At 38.8% G+C, this 21,363-nt stretch overlaps 1 protein-coding gene across 1 annotated transcript in view; it reads left to right on the forward strand.

Annotated features, from left to right (window-relative positions):
- Positions 1 to 7,396: 7,396 nt before the first annotated feature.
- Positions 7,397 to 21,363, forward strand: part of LOC108932713 (glutamate receptor ionotropic, delta-1-like) — a 284,710-nt gene continuing 270,743 nt past the window's right edge. The window contains 2 exon segments of the mRNA XM_018749280.2: positions 7,397 to 7,744; positions 16,435 to 16,590. Coding sequence (XP_018604796.2) covers positions 7,666 to 7,744; positions 16,435 to 16,590 — 235 coding nt within the window. The 5' untranslated portion in view covers positions 7,397 to 7,665.

Raw genomic sequence — 21,363 nt, forward strand, 5'->3', positions numbered from 1 at the left:
GTCTTGATCATATTGGTATATCAGATCTGTTGATGGTTTTGCAATCTGTAACCAGTCTTGAATTTGATGCAGGCAACTGCAGTAGCCAAGGAAGAGAGACAAGGTAAGGGGATACACTGGAGTGCTTTGGTAGGTCAAGCACAACTCATACAGAATTGTGTATCAACTGGAGAGGTTTGTTGGCAGAGGCTAGAAGGGCAGACAGGAAAGAGTTCAAGTAATTCAGGTGGGCAATCACCATGGCCTGGACCAGAAGTTGAGTAGAGTTTCTAGTCAGATTAACTGTGGCTCCTGGAGATGTTATGTGGAATGTATCTGCAGGACTGTGTTGTGACTTTGATATGTTGAGAGATGGACAGACTTCAATCTATCATCATTCCCAGGCTTAGCTGATGAAGTTGATGAAATAAGTGAGCGTTCAGTTTGATAGAGGGTTCTCAGTAGTGTGAGGAAACATCTGTAGGTCTGGTGGAAAGCAGAAGCAAAGTTGGGTATTGCCAGTATAGCAGTGGTAGGAGATTTCATGGAAGGCGATGACATGGCCGAGGAAAGAGCTATAGATGGAGAAGAGTAGGGGGTCTGGCACCGAACCCTGTGGAACACCAATAGAGAGAAACTGAGTGGATGACTGGGAACCATGACAGACAACTTATTAAGATCTTCCTGATAGGTAGGACTCAAAAAATTTCAGTGCAGTTCCTTTGATGTCAAGCTATGCAAGAGAGGAGAGTAGAATCTGGTCGTTAACAGTATCAAACACTGCAGACAGGTCAAGAACGATGAAGACCAAGGAGAGGGAGACTCCACTCCAGTGGAGTGGAGAACGTTTGATGCTGTGAGTAAGGTGGTTTCAGTGGAAGGATTAACTTTGCAGACATAACCATCAAAGACATTATTGTGAGCGAGGAATGCAGATAACTGGTTACAGGTTGACCTTTCCAGACATTTTGACAGAAAAGCTTGATTTTTTCTCACTACATAAAAATGGCCTTTGCTGTGACATGGTGGCATTAATTGGTAAACCTAGTCTACATGGAGTTTTCATGTTCTCCTCTGGTTCAGGTGGGTTTCCTCCTAATGCTCCAGGTTCCTCCTATGTTTCAGGGGAACTGGTGATTCTAAATTGCCAATATATGTATGAGTGTGGATGTAATCTTTCTCTGTTATGAAAATTGACAGGTAATTGTAAGTAAGCTGGTGTGTCATATCTGTCTTTGTAAATGGTTTCAGCTAAGTAATAATAATAATAATGCACACACACACACACACACACACACAATCTGAACTGCTTATCCCATATGGGGTCGCGGGGAGCCAGAGCCTAACCCGAAAACACAGAGCGTAGGGCTGGAGGGGGAGGGGACACACCCAGGAAGGGATGCCAGTCCATCCCAAGGCACCCCAAGTGGGACTTGAGCCCCAGACCCACCAGAGAGCAGGACCCAGTCCAACCCACTGCGCCACTGTGCCCCCCATAATAATAATAATAATAATAATAATAATAATAATAATAATAATAATAACAGCATTGCCTGAAAAGAGCTATTTTTGGCCACGTCAGCTAACACCACACAACAAGTCAACTCCACAGATTGAATTTGTCTGACTGGGTCACAAGAGACTGCCTAAAACAGACGGATGTTTCAGCTCCCATGTCATTTTCTTTTAAAGAACCTTGTATCCATCCCCACTGAGCTTAAAGAGAATAATAAGTAAAGGGTTTAATGAAGCACGTTTAGCTGTTTGTGTCTGTATCTAAATCCAGCTCCACAGGTCCTTGACTGCCTAAATGCAAGCCTTTTTCCCAGATGGCACCCAAGTACCACCTAAAGTCTCTGACTGGAGTTGCCTGTTTGTATGTGCATGTGCATGTGTTTGTGTGTGTGTGTGTGTGTGTGTGTGTGTGTGTGTGTGTGTGTGTGTGTGTGTGTGTGTGTGAAAGTGAAAGTGAAAGAGAGAGAGAGAGCGTGAGAGAGGGAGGCATATCCATGACAAGAGATTGATTCCTGCCAGTCAGGTGTTGACAGGATGCAGCATGTGTTCTCAAGCTCCTATAGCAATTTATTTTGTGTTTTCCCTCTGTCATCCAGCCATCAGCAGTAAAAAAGAGGAATGGGATCTTAAAAAATCAGCCTTGATTCCAGAGGTTCTTTCCATTCCAGTCAAGTGCAGAAGAGTCACAACAGATGGGCTCTGGAAACGTAACATGCTCAGGCAGCATAATGACCTATTGTTTCACTTGTTGTTCAAACCTCCAAACTCAACTCAAAAAGTCAACTAACATAATGGATAACAATATTGCAGTTTTTAGAATTATACACATTAAAACTCAGTTTATAGCTAATTATATTACTTTCATTTAAGTTTCTCTCACCATCTGTTAAAATACTGAAGTACTTGGATTACAGTGAATTCCTTATTTTGAGCATCTTTATTATTATATATATATAATGATAAATGTATAACTTTTTTAAGAATTATTCTCAGATGCTGTAAATTAAATAACTTTGTGGGCAGTGATGTTGTCGTCGCCTTATGGCTGCAGGGTTATGGGCTTGAATCTGGCCTCAGCCCCAGCTGTGTGTTTATGATGATTTCCTCAGTATTCCTCAGTGTTTTCTTCCAAAATCAGGAGACAAACCGTTCAGCCAGTTAGTCAGAATTAATATTCTCTGAAAAAAAAATTGCATTTTAATTTTATCATGTTCAGCTAGCATCACCAGAAGTACATGATATACCAATTACATATTACAGCCAATTTTTATAATCATTACTATGTTCTTAAACATTTGCACAATTTATTTGCAAAGAAAACTTGCATATCTGGCATAATGCAAACATAATGTATTTTTAATGCATTTACACTGTGATATAATTAAAGTTGCTTAACTAGGACCAGCAAAAATGATTATACAGAAAAACAAATATTTTCCTTAGAAGGAAATGAAGGAGGGTTTATTTACTTTCAGTTGTGCACCACTAGTTGGAGCTCTGCTGTTGGTGATTCACACACATAGACTTGGATGTCCTGTAAAAAGTGCAGTGCAGTTTTCAATTTTATTGCAGAAATTTCCGAGGAAGAATACATTGAAAATAAAGTGGAAAGCATTTGTGCCCACAGATAGATAGATAGATAGATAGATAGATACTCATACTGCAAAATGACGGTAAAAATATGGAAAAAAAATCACTTGTTACGACAGTTCATGCTACTTTTGGTCATCTCTCTATATTCCCTCTAGGCAATAGGAAATGTGCTGGGTAAAAACAGAATTGTTATTTTAATGAGTCAATAGTATACTGAGATTGATCTGTAGAACTCCACAAGAACAGATCCTTTTGTTTAATTAGCAGGGTATCTGAATACAAATCTCAGATTTGTAATTAAGCACTCTCTGAAACCTTAGTCTTTACAGATGCTGCAAATTGCCATAATTCAGATAGTGACAGAAAGTCGTTCTTTCTAATGACAGCCCTTTATTTAGTCCAACTGAAGCGATGTACAGAGTATATTTATCTAAATAAAAGTCCCCTACACTCAAAGTTTAGCAATAGAAGGCAAAAAAGCTCCTTTATTCAGTTCTTTGAGCTATTAATCCTGGTCATATGACAATGAAATCCTAGCTTCACTGAACAAAAGCCAAGACTACTGTCAATGAGCACATACATTTCTTTGTTAATTGTTTTTAGCTATATGAGATATTAATAAACCAGACATTATCTAAACTTGATTCTTAAATTTTGACCATCAGGACTTGATCCAGTTGATTTAAATGTGGATTACTTGCTGTTGCAAACTTCTCAGACTTTCAGAAAAAAGCTGCTCAGAAAAAAAAAAAAAAGCCCATCAAACAAATGTTTACAGAATTTCTTTTTAGAATCTTTGAAAGGAAATAGAAGTAAGACTTGTGCACATCTATTGTATCATCACTCTGGCTGTATTGAAAAACCCGATAAGAATTAGTGGAGTGATTTTTAATGCTTGAATTTGACTTTATGGCAACAAATTTCATTCATATTCATAAGGACCACCTGGATTATACAACACATAAGAGAATCAGTCCTTTATACACACACACACACACACACATTTTCAGAACCGCTTGTCCCATACGGGGTCACGGGGAACCGGAGCCTACCCGGCAACACAGGGCGTAAGGCCAGAGGGGGAGGGGACACAACCAGGACGGGACGCCAATCCGTCGCAAGGCACCCCAAGCGGGACTCGAACCCCAGACCCACCGGAGAGCAGGACTGCGGTCCAACCCACTGCGCCACCGCACCCCCGTCCTTTATACAGACATTAGAATAAATTATATTGATTCAATGACAGATAAATTGGTGTTTAATACCATTAGTTTTCATAATGACAGAAGACAAATGCTGAAAACTGTTACGAACTGTTTCTTCACCCTGCGCACCACCACTGTCAACCACATGGTTCTTTGAAAATCATTATTTTAGCAATACATCACTGCTTGATTGTAAAGTGGGGGAAAATGGATTCCGATGACAGTACTTTCTTTTACATGTATTCTGGTGGCTTGTGTAGTTATTTCCCCAGCTTTCTTGATATTGGGTCTATCACCTTTTCTGCCTACTAGGAAGTGGTGGACAGAACATATCTGCGCTCCTCTGATTCTGGATTCTTTACACTTATTCAGTCACTTTTTGCTTTGGAGAGGCAACACACATTTTTCTACTGTGATTCCAGCCACCTAACAGGTCATCAAAATGGATAACCAACCAAGAACTTCTAGTCAACTCCTAGTTACATTTAGTGAATAAATGTAAATGTAAATCTAATCGGTTTAAACACACCCTCCGTCAGCAAATTGATGCAAGCAGTATTCTTCCATCACAGCACTCTCATTATAGTTAGCATGAGACACTAATCAAATTTAAATCTTTATCCAAGAACTCAAAATGCTTTTCAGAAGAAAACTTTAGCCAGTTAAGCTGTCCTGGAGTTCCATTAAGAGAGTGATACTCTTCACACTGGATTATCAGACTTGTTCTGTAGACACGGCCTTGTCATTTGATCCCTTTGAAGCTTTGACATGATAAAGGGTTGACATGAAGTTATCAAACCCTCTTATTTGACTTACCTTAGGATCCCAGGCAATGTTCTAATCCTCCCACAGGGAGCAACTACCAGATCTCCTCTTGTGTGTGAGAAAACTCAACGCTTAATATTTGCTTAATATCCTTAATTTGCTCAATGCTTAGTATTATTAACATTACAATGCTTATTACATTGGTCAGAATAGCTCTTGGAATAGCTGCTCATCGTTAAGTCGGACAGACAGACAGGCAGGCAGACTGGCAAGCAAGCAGACAGAGAATTTTTTTGTATCAATGCACCCTTAGCTGCAGTAACCACTTGTTACTCCATATCACATACTGAGCCTCTAAGCTTGTAATAGTCATATTCCCTTGATATAGACAAAGTATGATGTTGTAACAGTTGATTAACCAAAACTGTCGTTTGATGTTAATATGTTTGCATTTTCCTAGGAAGTAAACATTTTGAATAGGCGTCCTACATTACAGGCACATGTTCCACATCAAAACCATTTATTTCAGCAAATGTCTATGCTACACGTAGGAGTATCTTTTAGTGAAACAAATAACATATCCACAATTAAATCTGGTTTGTACGTTCCTTTGGAATCACAATTTCAACAACATAATTAGCCCAGCTGGCTAATATTAGGGTTTTTATAACCAAAATCATTTATTAAAAAAAACTGACATTTACATTGTACTTATAAAAGGAAACTCTGAACAAAATCGGATGTCATGTATATGAAGAGATTTTCTCCAATGTTTTTGTACTTTGGCACGGATTACAAAGATCAGTTTAAGACAGTTAGAAGTTGAGGGAATTTATTGTTTTTCAAGCTATTCATACATGAAATCTTATCAGTCATGCACCGTGTATACATGATACACGCAGACTGGCAAATATCAAACTGCACTGTCCGGAGAAGCAAAGGAACGGACGCTGTCCAGGGCTCCCTGGTGCTGAAACTCACTCTGCGAACTGACAGACTCATCCAAACAATTAAGAGATATTTCTGTTCACAGAATTCCAAGAAATATCCTTTAATTGTAAGGATAAGAATATCGGGGTGGGTCGCCCAGAGCCACGGTCTTCGTCCAAGTTTGTCCATTTTGTGGGGAGGCATTTCCGAGGCGAAGTTGAAGCAGAGTGTTTATTTTACGTCCTCAGGTTTATGAACCATTGCCTCTTCGGAGACAAAACTTTCATTAGCATCACACGCAAAGAAATAATATATTTATATTAGAAGTGGTAAACATGCTCGCATCAGCTTTCTTTTCCAGAGCCTTCAATTCATTCTCAGGGTTGTTAAGCACATGAATGAAAGAACATTCAGATTGAACTAAGTATTAAAAAGCACGTTTAACGAGCAAATTTAATTCTCCTTTCTAAGACGGGATGCACTGCCCGTTATTTGTACGAGCTGAATTAAGAGATGACCTGTTAAAGTCATTACACCCACAGCCATTACCATTAGCAGCGCACTCACTGTAGCGTAGTGATTCCCCTCAGCTCCCCGTACCACTAATTAGCGCACGGCTCGCTTCATTTCACAATTATTTCCTGTAATAATAAAAAACAGCTTTCTCTGTACCGTTCATATTCCTTCCTCTGCTTTGAAATCAAACCAGATCTGTCCGATCCTTTGAGTCCATTATACTGTCGCACTGGTGTGTGAACTACCCTCTTGATGGGAACAGAGAGCTTCACATGTCCTTGCCATCCATCTCCTTTCTCCACGGAAGGTCCTTGATGGACTTCATTCCTCAAGTTGCAAGGTCTCCTCCCATGCATCGCCCCTCCAGCCACCTGGACACCTCAAGATGCGGGTGCATTCTTCTGCGATCTTTTTTTTCCTTTCTTTTTTCAACAGTGAAACTTTTTTTTTTTTTTTTTCTCATTCTGATTTGAACTTCTGCAATAAACACATTTCTCTTAATCATTAATGGGTAAACCTCACCCCACCCCCATTCAAAAGAAATAATGCATGCTATGTATACACTATGCAATGCACCCACCTAACACAATATTTGAAATTGAATGCGCAGTTTTTCAGCCCGCGTTGAACCCCCCCATTCCGCGCAGGTTGTTTTGGGGGGCCAAAGCGGTCTCCTCGTGTCTGTCCGTCTCCCGATCTCGAACACGTTTTTTATTCTTACCTCGGAGCCTCCGGACGGCTCCGCCGGGTGTCCAAAGTCTCTGCAGTCACGTGGTCGGAGAGAGCGAGCGAAAGAACGAGGTGGGCTGTGGGGTTTTGGGGGGGGGGGGTGTCCCTCCTCCGCAGCTCGCGGTTTGTAATGTCTCAGACACCGCGAGCGCTAGAAAGAGCGAGAGCAACAGCGCGAGCGCCGGACTCGCCGCCGGTCTCTAAAGAGCAGAGGATTTACCTGCATCTCTCCTCACTCCTCACTGATCAGTTTTACCTTAAAAATCACCACTGCGATTTATATGCAAGTACTTACAGTTTTGTTTGCATTTTTTAAAATAGGAATTTTATTCTCTACTACGATCATTCATTTCACGTTTTGCGCCCCTCTCCGTGCTGGATTTTTCGGGCGCAAAAAAGGAGCGTGGATGAACTGCTTTGGTGGGAGCCGGAGATGGAAGCGCTGCTGATCTGCCTTTCCCTGTGGATATTGCAATGCAATTCAGCAGGAGCGGACTCCATCATCCACATTGGTAAGGAGCACCGGCGTTGGGACGAGCAAATCGCAGCAAACATGCGACACGAAAACAGCTTGCGAGTGTAAAACTGCACGCACGGACACGCACACACACACACGCACGCACAACACAGCTGCCAAACTGCACGGCTACGTATGAAAGAGGTTACTATGTGTTAGATCAGAAATTCGGGGTAAGGAATCCGATTTCCGACTGAGGCTGAACTCACAGCTTCATACCCTGTGAAAACTGTGCACGTCAAAAAATGATAAGCCCAACATCTCCTTGTATGTTTAACTGCAGTAAATGCACAATTTTCTCTGCAATGAGTCATGAAAGGTTAAAAAAAAATCCATTGTTTTGAAAGTGCAATTCAAAAAGTGACCCAACCATTACCACTGAAACGGTGTACCCCAAAGCAGAAAGAGTTTACCTAAAAGAGGCTTTGAAAATTCCACTTAAAATAGGCTTAAATGAAAGAAATCTGCATGTGCACCCCCACCCTTCCCCTCCTGAACCAACCAGCACCTATAAGCTTTAACTTTCTATTGAACGTGAGCGACATATTAATGAAGGCGCTATATATAGCTCATGGAATAAATCAATAACGGAGGGTGTTCTTCAACATAAAAGATTGCATTTTGAAACAGGTATACGTGGAGAAGCTATGAGAATATCCATTCTTCAATCATACACACCCAGGGTAATCCAATAAAGGAGCTTTGATTGTCCAACACGAAGACCTTGGGGATACACAGGAGATCGATCAGTCATATGTCAAAAACTTCATATGTGTAACCCCCATGATCTGGGCAGCAGGGACGAAAGGAGCACTGTGAAAGTTAAGTAAAAGTGAAGAGGAAAAAAGGAAGCAAGCAATCAAAAAGATGAGAAATGAATTGATTATAATCTACAAGAAAAAAAAAAAAAGAACCCAAACGTGGTGCAAGAAACGGACTTAGACTGGTAGCGCATTATGTGGATAAGGCGTTAGCTTTCAGCGTTGAGATGTGTGTCCTGGATTATATCCCAGATAGTTATAATAATAATTAAGTAATAATTTAAAAAATGCAGAACCCCGAAAAATCGCTTGTACCCTTGGGCGCATACAGCTCATAATGGTCAGCATAGGAGTATGACTTTTTACGTAATTAGTCTATATTGATATATACTCGCAATTTTTATGCATTTCCTTTATTTTGTGCTGAGTGATGATGCGACTATGACTAAAGGCAAATAGTAAATAGACCCAGTAAAACGGCAGTTAAAGGCAGTGGACTTGTCAGTACAGGGTAACATTGGGACATACACATGTTAGAAGACAATAGAGCACTTAAAGGTTGAATTCTGGTAATATTAAGGATGAAAGGGATGCGGAATTTATGAGTAAGAGGGTGTTCCTGTTACTAGATCGTATAAATAGACATGCATGCATGACTTTTGGAGTCAAGTTCTTAGGAGTTATTTCATCAGTTCTACAATGAATTTCTCATAAAAGAGGGTCCACTGATCAACAATATTTGCTATGGAAAATCGTCCTTCTCTTGCTCATTTTTTCCCACTGAAGGAATCGTTTGCATTTGGATGAAAAGAGGAGCCTGTATTTATATTTGGTGACATTTAATCATGGGTAGTCTGTTCAAAAAGAGATAAGTTGCTAACTTAACTTTTGAAACACTCACAGCAAGAATGTCATACACACACAAATTGATGGAAACAGAAATTATTGTATTTTTTTTTAAATTAATCCAATGCTAGAAATGTGCTTTGAGACATATAGATCATTCACTAGTTGATAACATGCGGATACAGATTTTATCAGTATATAACTATGTTCTGTTAAATTTGGTATGAAATTGTTATGTAACAGACACTTTTTGGAAAAATAAGGGCAACCACCAAAAACAACAGTAATGTTACGGTCACATTGGATTTTCCAAAAACCCATGCATACACACACACACACACACACACACACACACACACACACACACACACACACACACACACACCATTATTTCCTAATGTGCAACAAGTGAGTCATGGAAATACTACATAAATTTATACTACAGGCCTGTGTTGATTTATACCAATATATCAATATACTAATATATTAGTACTGTCATAGCAGCCCAGCATTGTCATTGAATGTATTGTAAAGTTATAACCTGGGCAGTACAGATACGTCTGAGTTCAATCAAAAAAGGAGATTAAAATAAATGGAACAAACATGTGCATTCAGTGAGGCCCTTCACCACAGGGGGCATTCTCTGGTACAGTAAATTACCACCCAGTGGGTCTGATGGGCAGAGTGTGTCTAGTAACAGTACATTTGTAAACACAATTTTCCATACATCCTCTAAATATTTTTGATGTCGCAAGTGTAATTTTTCAATTTTAATTATATAGCTAAAACATACACTTGGACAAAATTATCTCATAATATTGCAAAGTAGCTTTACAGTTGGCAGTTGTTCGTACAGTGGTTAGAGCTGCTGCCTTTGGATGCAAAGGTTATAGGTTTGAATCCTGCCTCCAGCTGTAGTACTCTTGAGCAATCTACTTACTGTGAAATTACCCAGCTGTATAAATGGGTAAATAACTATAGGTGGCTTGACATTGCAATTTGCTTTGGAGAAGAACATCAGCTAAATGAATAAATATACCATCACTTGCCCATCTTTACCACAAGGGGTTTTTACTGAGGAAACATAGGTCAAGTATCTTCCTGAAAAGCATTATAGCAAGAGTGGGATTTGTATTGCATGCTGAAGTCCTTAGCCACTGTGTGACCTACTACCCTGGGACTAATTGCACAATTTACTGGACATTTTTACCATCTACTTGAATAAGTTGTCTGAAGAAGCACAGAGCTCAACATAACAGTGACTGCATAGACATACAGGGGAAAAAAATGGAAATATGAAGCAACTGTGTGTTGGTATGCTGTCTGGCCACCACCTACGGCCAGAATGGCATAGCTGCAATGTGGCCGGGACTTGGTTAGGGTCTGGAACTGTTCTGCAGGATTCTGGCACCTTTTCTTTGGCAGGAAGTCCTTCAGTTCATGTTGTTGGAAGCTACTGTTGTAGGAACTTCAGTCCAGAAACCAACAAATGGTGCACAATATACATATTTATATGACTGCTGTATTGTGATTAGACCATGAAAGTTGGATAGTTTGGGGAAAGTAAAGGCAAAGCTATCATTTATGATTTGCGGACGGAGGCATTTACACCAGGAAAAGAACCCCTCGCTATACTGAAGAAGTACCTCATCAAGGGAGTAATATTATTGGATTACTTTACTGATATTTTTATCAAACAAGACTGACAGTTTTACCCATTTACACAGTGGCATCTTTTACTGAAGCTGTTGTAGTGCCTTTTTCAAGGATGCTGCAACAGAGCGCCTGCCAGGACTTCAACCAGTGACCTTCAGGTTACAAGTATGTGTCCTTAACTATGCAGATGAAGATAATTCAGATGATTGTTCAAATGCTGTCATACCATGCAGCATTAACTGTGCCTTGTACTGGATTAAGTTTGTCACAGCTGCAGGAAAAAAGTGTTCCACAATCAAAGTGAAATGCTGTCATTGGAACCAAGCATCACAATTCACCAAGAACCCCATGAAGGACCATTGAGGCTCATATCAGACATTCACAAGATAGCATGAATGACGTACGTACACATCGTGGTATACCTGGGAACAGGTACTGTCATGCCTTATGAATGTTTTACAACTGGGCTGTGGTATCAACACCTTTGCTGGTCTTTGTTGACTCTTTTTTTGGCAATCCAGGATCTTCAGGTTAAAGTGTGATTGTGGTTGGTCTACCACGACAGTTCCGTCGAAGGATCACCGGTTCTGAGTATGAGGTTCTTCCCATTGCTGCTTTTTGCCAATGATATTCTTTATTTCTTTTTTTACTGATTCCATGTAGTAGATGGACCACCTGACACAAGCAATTTTTGCAGCGTTGCACCACTGGCTGTCTTCAAAGCCGCAAAGATCTCATTTTCCAGTCTTTTTCTCTTAATAAAAGACTGAATATTCAACATGCTTATATAGATCATCAGTTAAAAACATTAAACACATAGCTGCATTTCCATATTTCATATGTACACATATGTGTGGTGGTCACATGCTTCACAAATGGCACTACATGCTGGAGGTTGTTCAGACATTTGGTCAACTACTTTGGCTGATGCCTACCTTCTCCATTCTACATCCCACCTTGGTTATTCCACTTCGGTACCCTTGTCACTCTGTCAATAAGTATGTTTAAATTTTCCCTGTACTTTGAGTTCATTTTTTATGTACAAGAGTCATATGAAAACGGATTTATATTAAAGAATGTCAAATAACTGCCTGAAATCTGTGTTAAATCCTTTTTTAATCTCCAAATCTGTGTAAATAGCCGTGACCCCGTATGGGACAAGCGGTTCTGAAAATGTGTGTGTGTGTGTGTGTGTAAATAGCCAAATATATAGCTCTTGAGAAGGGTTTACATTTGTCAGATACCTGTAGTTGACGTCTTGCTTTCTAAAGAGAGGACATTCTCTGGTCTGTAATGCATGCATATTTAAATAACATGCTGTTAAATATGACAGTTTAAATTATGTTAAAAGATGTAGCGTCAGTTCTATCAAGACCTACAATTCTTGCATTTTACTGCACTCTCAAATAAACCCATGGAAAATTCAGTATGCAATACCTCAGTTAACATTCACAGAAAGTACTGTGAAGGATCACAGCAATGCATTCAAAAAGCATTTGAGATAACTGCTTGTTATGCTCAGAAGTTCTTAAGGTCACAAAGACATGCATTTATTCATTTACCTGATGCTTTTCTCCAAAGCACCTTATAATGTTAAGGATACAATTATTATTACAGTTACAAACTTACAGCTATTTACCCATTCCTACAAAGGCATTTTAGGGTCAGTACCTTGCTTAAGAGACAAGGCAGAGGAGAGGATCAAACCTATGACTTTTGGGTCCAGAAGCAGGAACTTTAACCTCTACACTACCCAGTGTCCCTCACCACTACTACTACTACTACTACTACTACTACTACTACTACTACTACTACTACTACTACTACTACTACTACTACTACTACTACTACTACTACTACTACTACTACTACTACTACTACTAAGAATGGGGGGCATGGTGGTGCCCGCTGTGTGGCGGGTCTGGGGTTCGAGCCCTGCTTGCCTTTTGATGGACTGGTGCCCCCCCGGGTGTGACCCCTCCCCCCTTGGCCCTGCACCCTGCAATGCTAGGCTAGGCTCTGGCTCACTGTGACCCCGCTCAGGACAAGAGGCTGTAGATAATGGATGGATGGATGGATAATAATAAAAATAATAACGTGCCAGGGGACTTCCCATCCTGTTCCCAGGTCAAATGTACCTTCTGTCTCCATTACAAAAAACCCCACAGATATACAAGATAAGCAGAGCTTATATACAGTCTCATATGGGAGTAAAATAAAGCTAAAACAAATCAGTATTACATAGTAGTAGCACAGTGTAGGCCTATAGGATACTTGTAAAACTTTAATTTCATTACTGGTAGTGATTAGCATGGAACCCCTTGATCCTCTGCCCTGAATAGCCCCTTTGCCTTCTTTTCATCACAGGAGCAACTACTGTACTTCCTCCACATCTTAAACGATCATTCCTACACAGAGTTAAAATATTGTTTAAAATAAGACACATTTGTCCCATAAAAACATAACAGAACCACCTGCAGTTGAGCCATTATCAATCTGGTCTCTTCCAGATTCAGTAACTGCATAAATTCACTTGTTGATTTAAAAACTTAAGGTATTAAAGTGCTATAACTGTCAGATCTCGTATATGTAATATTGGTAATTGGTTTTCAACTTTCCTGTATTCATGTAACTATTACTATAAATGCTATATGCCATAAATTACTTTCAGTTCTTTTTCAAATGTTGTTTTTTATATTTTATCAACCTGTTATGCATGTGATTTTATGCAAAAGTTTGGTCACCTGGTCAAATGATATTTCTCATTGAAAAGAAGGTACAACTTTTGCAGAACAGAATGTTAAATGTGACATATTTTTGCACAATTTAGTTCAGAGTTAGTTTATTTGCTGAATTTAATAAAAATTAAAAAAAAAAAAGTGGCACATTCAAAAGCTTCAGTATCATTCCAGTTCTTGTTGAATAGGCTGAAAACTTAACAGACTCCTTATGCCTTGAATTAAGCCAAGTGAAGACAATTCCTGAATTGAATAAGTATTCTGACCCTTTAAACCTCTCTGGGTTTTGTCTCTACACTGAAATATGTGCTCTTACAAGCAGCCGGCTGAGCACTTGAAAGCAAGAATTGACTTTTACAAGGTAGGGGAAGGCATTACAAAACATCTAGATGACTTTAACTTAGGGAAGAAAAAAAAAAAAAACAGTACTTGACATAACAGTTCAGGTGAATTATTGCAGTCAAGGCAAAATCTGGAAAACTTTGAATTTAGAACTGAATTGATAGAACTGCTTGTAAACTGCTCATACTGTATGTGCACAGTAAAATCCACTTCTTACTGTAAAGGACGTGCAGATGGGTTTATGTGAAACCCGAATACTGGTGTGCAGTTTAACAGAACAATACTTACAAAAAATATTCTGCTTGGAAAAGATGTGAGAAAAGCCAGTGTCTGAAGTGTGCAAAGCAATACACAAAACAAAACGTGCTATGGATTGAACAAATGTGATTTGAAGTTGTTTGCCACAACCATGGCAGATACATAAGGCAGAAAGTGAGTAAATAATTAAAAAAAAAAAAAACTTGCCAACCCTTGGTCGTGGTGGTAGGTCTCCTATTTTTTGGCAGCCAGTGGAATCGGAAATATGGAAATATTATGGAAGTGGAACGAAGACTATTTCAATTATACATCAACAAACCCTAGAAGCAGATGTCCTAGAGTTGTTGAGAAATACATAGAATCTTAAAGATGTTGGATATTTCAGCAATATATCAGTCCTGAACACACCTTAAAATCAACCATGGAGTGCTTCCAGGAATGAACGGTTCAGGTTCTGGCAGCCCTGTGACTTGAATTTTAATGAAAACCTGTAGGGTGATCTCATCAATAAATGATAATTGTGCTTGAAAATATGCAGCAACGTTATGTTTAAGTTTATTCCCTGCAGAGGCCTTGTTTACTTCTTTCCACACTTTGATTCAGAGAAACAACATATTTGACCAAGGCTGCCCACTGTAGCTTCTGGAAGTGACACGAACACGGACGTTTTTACTGTAGCATCCAGACACGGATAAAAGTAGTGATGATTCAAACGCAGAGTGAATAAAAATGCTCACTGCAGATTTACAAGTGAAATGCATGAGTGATACGATAAACATGGGACAAAGAGACGCACACAGTATTCTTACGAGGACAATAAATAGAACAGGCATACAGGACTAAACTGGGTACACAGAGGCATGAGGAGAACAAGGTGGGAACATGGGATGAGGTCAAGGGCATGGAAGACTGGTACAGACAGGAAAGGAACAGAAATGCAGGGAGAAAGAGACTTGGAGAAAACAGATACATAAACAAGGCTCTTTTGCTGATGACAGGCAATGCAGTGCTAATTAATAATCCACAACTTGATAGGACTCCTTCATCCCTTTTATACAACTGGTCAATAATTTGGGATCAGGTGCACTGTTGGGGCTGGGTGGAGCTGAAGAGGTGTCCCCAGTAATCATTCAAATTGTTCTCCTGGGTCCTGACACCCATATTTTCATGAATCTTTGGCTATTGTTAAATGTACTGGCCTGAAAGTGTTAATACATATTTCTGCAGTTGGAGGCAAAAATTAACCTTTAACTGCATCTATGTAGAATCGGAGGGTGTGGTGGCGCAGTGGATTGGACCGGGTCCTGCTCTCCAGTGGGTCTGGGGTTCGAGTTCCACTTGGGGTGCCTTGCGAGGGAGTGGCATCCTGTCCTGGGTGTGTCCCCTCCCCCTCTGGCCTTACGCCCTGTGTTGCCGGGTAGGCTCCGGTTCCCCACGACCCCATATGGGATAAGCGGTTCAGAAAGCGTGTGTGTGTGCGCATCTATGTAAAGCTTTCTTTTTCAAGTCTATACCAATATAATGCAGTAATAACTTTTATCTAAAATATTACAAAATCCAGAATAATTCAAGCTACTTGGGAGTATTTGTATCTTTGCAGCTGAAGTCAGATAATTTGTCTGTGATTACTTCCATAATGTTCTTAATGTACATTTGATATTTCATAAACTCAGATTAGGTGGTAGGAGAGGTCGTGAGTTCGATCCCTGCTCAGGCTGTGTGGAGTTTGCATGTTCTCTTCGTGTCTGTGTGGGTCTCCTCTGGGTGCTCCTGTTTCCTCCCACAGTTCAATCTGCTGTTCAAATGGATAGGTGACTCCAAAAAGTCACCCATAGTGTGTGTGAGTGACAAGGAGAAAGTGTCTTTCACTAGTGTATGGATGAGTTATGAATTAATGTAAACATGTAGTTCATCTTAATAATTCATCTATAGCCCCTACACCCTTAAATTACTGTATATGAAAAAGACACAATACATTTTACTCATTTGACAAAGTTTAAATTACATTTTTATTTATTTACTTTATTGTAATGCAACTATATGTACAGAATTACACTGTGGGCTAAGAAGATCTTTTCCAACAGGTGCCATATTTGAGGAGAACGCCATGAGAGACGATGAGATATTTCAGCTGGCCATTTCTGACCTTAGCCTCAACGACGATATTTTACAGAGTGAAAAAATCACCCACTCAATAAAGCTTATTGAGCCCAACAACCCATTTCAAGCAGTACAGGAAGGTAAGTGCACTGCAGTTGAATAATTTTAATCAATGTTTTGTCATTCATTTTATTTGCTTTTAAACTTATGTCCTCTTTCAGCTGTTATTGGTTTTTTGTACTTTTCAATTTGGCACATACAATGTTGAGCAATTTTCAAAGTAACATTTAAATATTACATTTAATAATAAAAACAATCAGGGCACACAACCAATTCTTGAGGACCTATGTTGCTACTCAATACTCTTGACAGATTTACTATTATTTATTTTTGAGATCAATTAACCTTTATGTTCCATTTACATTTTGAAACAAGTCCCACATATCTCAGTCAACTAAAACTAAATTTAATATACTGCATCTGTTCAGCAGCAGTATGTAACAAGATCATTGCTACATGAACTACCCATTATTTTAAGCAGTTATGTGGATTTTAGTCATGCATACTGTTCTTTTTCAGACATGTATTTTAAAACAGGATGTTTTTAAGAAGTTGATGAGGTTTATAAAGCAGAAACTGTTTTAATGTTGTAGTATTTCAATCCAGTACCTTTTTGAAATTGTCTTTAGAATACTGGTGCAGTATAATTCTGGTATCACAATGGTTTGGGCCAGAAAAAATGTTATAGGAATTTACAGTGATAACAAATACAGAAGAACTTGGCAGGTAAGCATTAATGTGAATTGCAGTCCTTTGTACAACTAAGTTCTGCTGGACTTTCACTTTTGATACAATGGGATTTATTTTAAATTCTGCGGCAGTGTTTACCAATGCATGCGCTCACACACTGCTGTGATGGAAACTACAAAAAAAAAAAAAAAAATCATTCTGTTTCAATGCTTCAGAAATGTGGAAGAAATGTGATTTAAACTTTTATTACTTTATCCAACTGATATTTACATTTTACTTGTTTAAATGAACTGAATGAAACATTGAATAGCAATAGGGTATACAGTGAATAAATTAGCTGTAAAATCATTGCAGTATTAAGCTTCATCATCATCATCATTCTTTTAACTTTGATTATTGTGAGGGCACCATTGATTACTTTTCCACAATCTCCCGACATACCTCACAATCTGCTTCTGCCCTCTGGGATGTGGCAAAGGTCAAACCTGTCCATTCCAAGATACTGACTTCTCATCTTTTCCTTTGACCGGACATCTCTTCCTCCTGGCACAATACCTTACAAAATGGCCTTTTCAAGACTACTAGACCTTGTAATATGGCTGTACCACATCAGCTTCCATGTCTTAACAACAGATAAGAGGCATTCAAAAGGTCTAGTGACTTGCTTGATTCTATTGTGCACTTCATCATTAGCTTCTTGAATGAGATGTGTGTATCATCTTCTGGTAGCATCTCATCTTTATGGCCTGAAGTCATCCCTGTATGTTAACTATCAGAGTATTAAGTTCAAGAGTATATACAATAGTTTCCTGGAAAAATAAACAAAAGTCACAGTGTGATTTTTCTTCAAGTACATTGGTTTAATTATTCAAGTCAAGTGGCTTTATTGTCATTTCAACCATATACAGCTAGTACAGTATACAGTGAAACAAAACAACGTTCCTCCAGGACCATGGTGCTACGTAAAAAATAACACAAAGCTACCTACACAAAACAAAAAAACTGTAAACACAGTGAAAAACAGAATATATTACAATATAATAAAAAATACTACAGATATACTGTAAATATACTAACAATCAGTAAAAAATACAGTTGGTTAGTACAGTATCATGGAATGGTGTTCAGTTGAGTACGGGTGTGTGTGTGTATGTGTGTGTGTGTGTGTGTGTGTGTGTGTGTGTGTGTGGGTTGGTGTCAGTCCAGTCCCTGGGTACTGAGGAGTCTGATGGCTTGTTGGAAGAAACTGTTATACGGTAAATGTGCTTGCTTATTGAAAAGGGAGAATGTTCAATGGTTTCGATCATGGTATGGAGCGACATATATTTTTTTCTGATACCAAGAGGTACATTTTAAGATGTAGCATGCAAGAATTCTATCTATTGCACTTGTTAAAATGTAGATGACTATCTCTTGGCAGTCAGTCAGAGAAAGTATTTGAGTGTGCCAAGAGATGATACATTTACAGGTATACCACCTTTATGGCTTACTAACAGAAAGGTTTTCAGCACACTGTGAGCATTTTGCAGATGCTACTACTGTATCTAATCTTCCAGACAGCTTGCAAAACAAGAAAAAAAGGAATGATTATATAATTAATCAATAAAATTGAAATTGTGTTATTTGCAGTATAATTTTAAAATGGCGTTAGAAAAGATGTGTTGGAAATGATAAGATTTTCTTTTTCTTATCTGAAGCTTGAGATGTTGAAGTTAATAACATCCATAGTTTTATTGGAACTATAATCAAATAGTTGCAGTTCAGATTCTAGTTATAATTTTTGTAGTCTGTATATGCATATAGGATACAGGAAAACTTTTTGTCATGTCATTCTATTGTTTAATGCAACTTGAAAGTTAGACTTCATATGTAACACAATAAAACTGATTGGCAGATTTCTTGAAAGTTTTTCTCTGTAACTAACAGACATAAAATAATACATTTAAAAGTAATGTACCACTTTTTATTACAGAAAAAAACAAAAATAAAAACCAAAAAAAGTTTTTGTAAAGATAAGTGATAAATTTCACAACAGATGTTTGTTTTTGGCAGGAAGCTTGAGGATCCACATACAGGAATTTACATGAAAATAATGGTGTAAATTAGCTGTTAAATGCTTTTCAGTTGGGGGTGCGGTGGTGCAGTGGGTTGGACCGCAGTCCTGCTCTCCAGTGGGTCTGGGGTTCAAGTCCCGCTTGGGGTGCCTTGCGGCGGACTGGCGTCCCGTCCTGGGTGTGTCCCCTTCCCCCTCCGGCCTTACGCCCTGTGTTGCCGGGTAGGCTCCGGTTCCCCGTGACCCCGTAAGGGACAAGCGGTTCTGAAAATGTGTGTGTGTGTGTGTGCTTTTCAGTTCAAATTAATATGAAAACAGATGTTTTCTCAGATATTTAATTAGCAATTTTTTATTTCCCATCAACATGAGTTTTTATACTACTAATAATAATAATAATAATAATAATAATAATAATAATATTGTTGTTGTTGTTTGGGGGACAGTTTTAGTATTATTACAATACTCAATACACCTGTGCTAGGTCTTTCAAGGATATCAGCTGACTGGCTATCTTTCTGCTGTGACCTTTGCTGTGCTCTGCTCTTTCAATCACCTCACTGTGCTTGTATTCTTCTTACAGTGGTAGAGAAGAGATGGTTATAAAAAACAAGGTAATGAGTTGTACTGTTATGAAGTACATACAGTATGTGGAACATATGTTTTGATGCATAGACAATGATCATGGAATAAGGAGGCAGTCAACAATGAATATCAAAGAGCAGGGGTTGGCCTCTTCTCACCTGGTAAACCTTGATGAATGAAATCCGTTCCTATTGTGGCTTTGTTAATTAGCCCTTATTAAACTAGCAAATGAATAAGTGCCTCGATTTTTTGGCAATTCATTAGCTGTTACCACAGATTAAAAATCTGTGTATGCACTGAATTACATTAAACAAAAATAATTTATTTACTGACCTGCTTATTTGAAATTGAACACACACACACACACACACACACACACACACACACACACCCTTATCTGGCTTATAAATACAAGAAACAAGGAATCTCACTGTTTTTATATTTAATGATGACACTTTCAAAATGGTATAACATATGTTACACAACATATTTTAGTCAAATCAACAGATCAGCCGAATTCTAGTAGTTCTCTGTTTCTCCTTAACATTGACAGTATAGATGTAAATAGTTAGTGTTTGATTTCTAAAATTATGGAAAGCACAAAATATAAACTACAGGATATATATTTTTGAAAGACTGTCACATCTTTTCACTACCCCCCTAGAGCTGTACATGATCTGAACACACTTTCAGAGGGTGATTTTCAATTTCAGATGGTGATTTTGTAGTAGTAGTAGAGCTGCTGTCTATGAGAGAACGTTGGTTCGATCCCCGCTCACGTTCTCCCCGTGTCTACGTGGGTTTCCTCAAAAAGACTTGCTATGCAGGTTCACCCATAGTGTGTGAGTGACAGAGAGAGTGTGTTCCACTGATGTATGGATGAGTGACCCAGCATAAGTAGTGTATCTAGCAGTGTAAGTCACCTTGGTGAATAAGGGGTGTGGAATGACTCTACATAGAGTTTATTGGAAGCTGCTTTGGACAAAAGCATCCACTAAATAAATGTAAATGAATGTGATCAGTTCAAACCTCATGTGAAATACACATCATATGAAGGAGGTCCAAAATTAGACTATAAGAACAGTTTTTTTCTAAGAACTGCATTCTCACCTGCAGTTCTTAGAAAAACATCTGTATTGTAACATTAAAATGTTGAAACTGTTTAATCTCAATTCCTACTGTGACTAAGAACACGTAGGTAGAATTTTTGTTTCTGTAAAATCCTTGTTTCACACATTCATTATTTATACATTCCTGCACGAATCTGAATCTGTGAGAGTACTAATTTGAATCAAGATTTTTCATATCAAATCAGTTGAACTAATCTAACTGATCTGATTCAATCAATAGCAATTATGTAATGTGAATCCCCCTGGAAGTGCTGAAAGTTCAAAAACCGGAACAATCCACAGGATAGAATCCGGATTACCTTCCTCACAGATTTTTGCCCGTCAACAAGATCTTTCCATTTCTCCATCAGGTCTTGTAAAGGTGGATAGTAACTGTGAATACGTACAGCTCTCATGAT

Source organism: Scleropages formosus, chromosome 4 (genome assembly GCF_900964775.1).
Source record: "Scleropages formosus chromosome 4, fSclFor1.1, whole genome shotgun sequence".
Classification (NCBI taxonomy): domain Eukaryota; kingdom Metazoa; phylum Chordata; class Actinopteri; order Osteoglossiformes; family Osteoglossidae; genus Scleropages; species Scleropages formosus.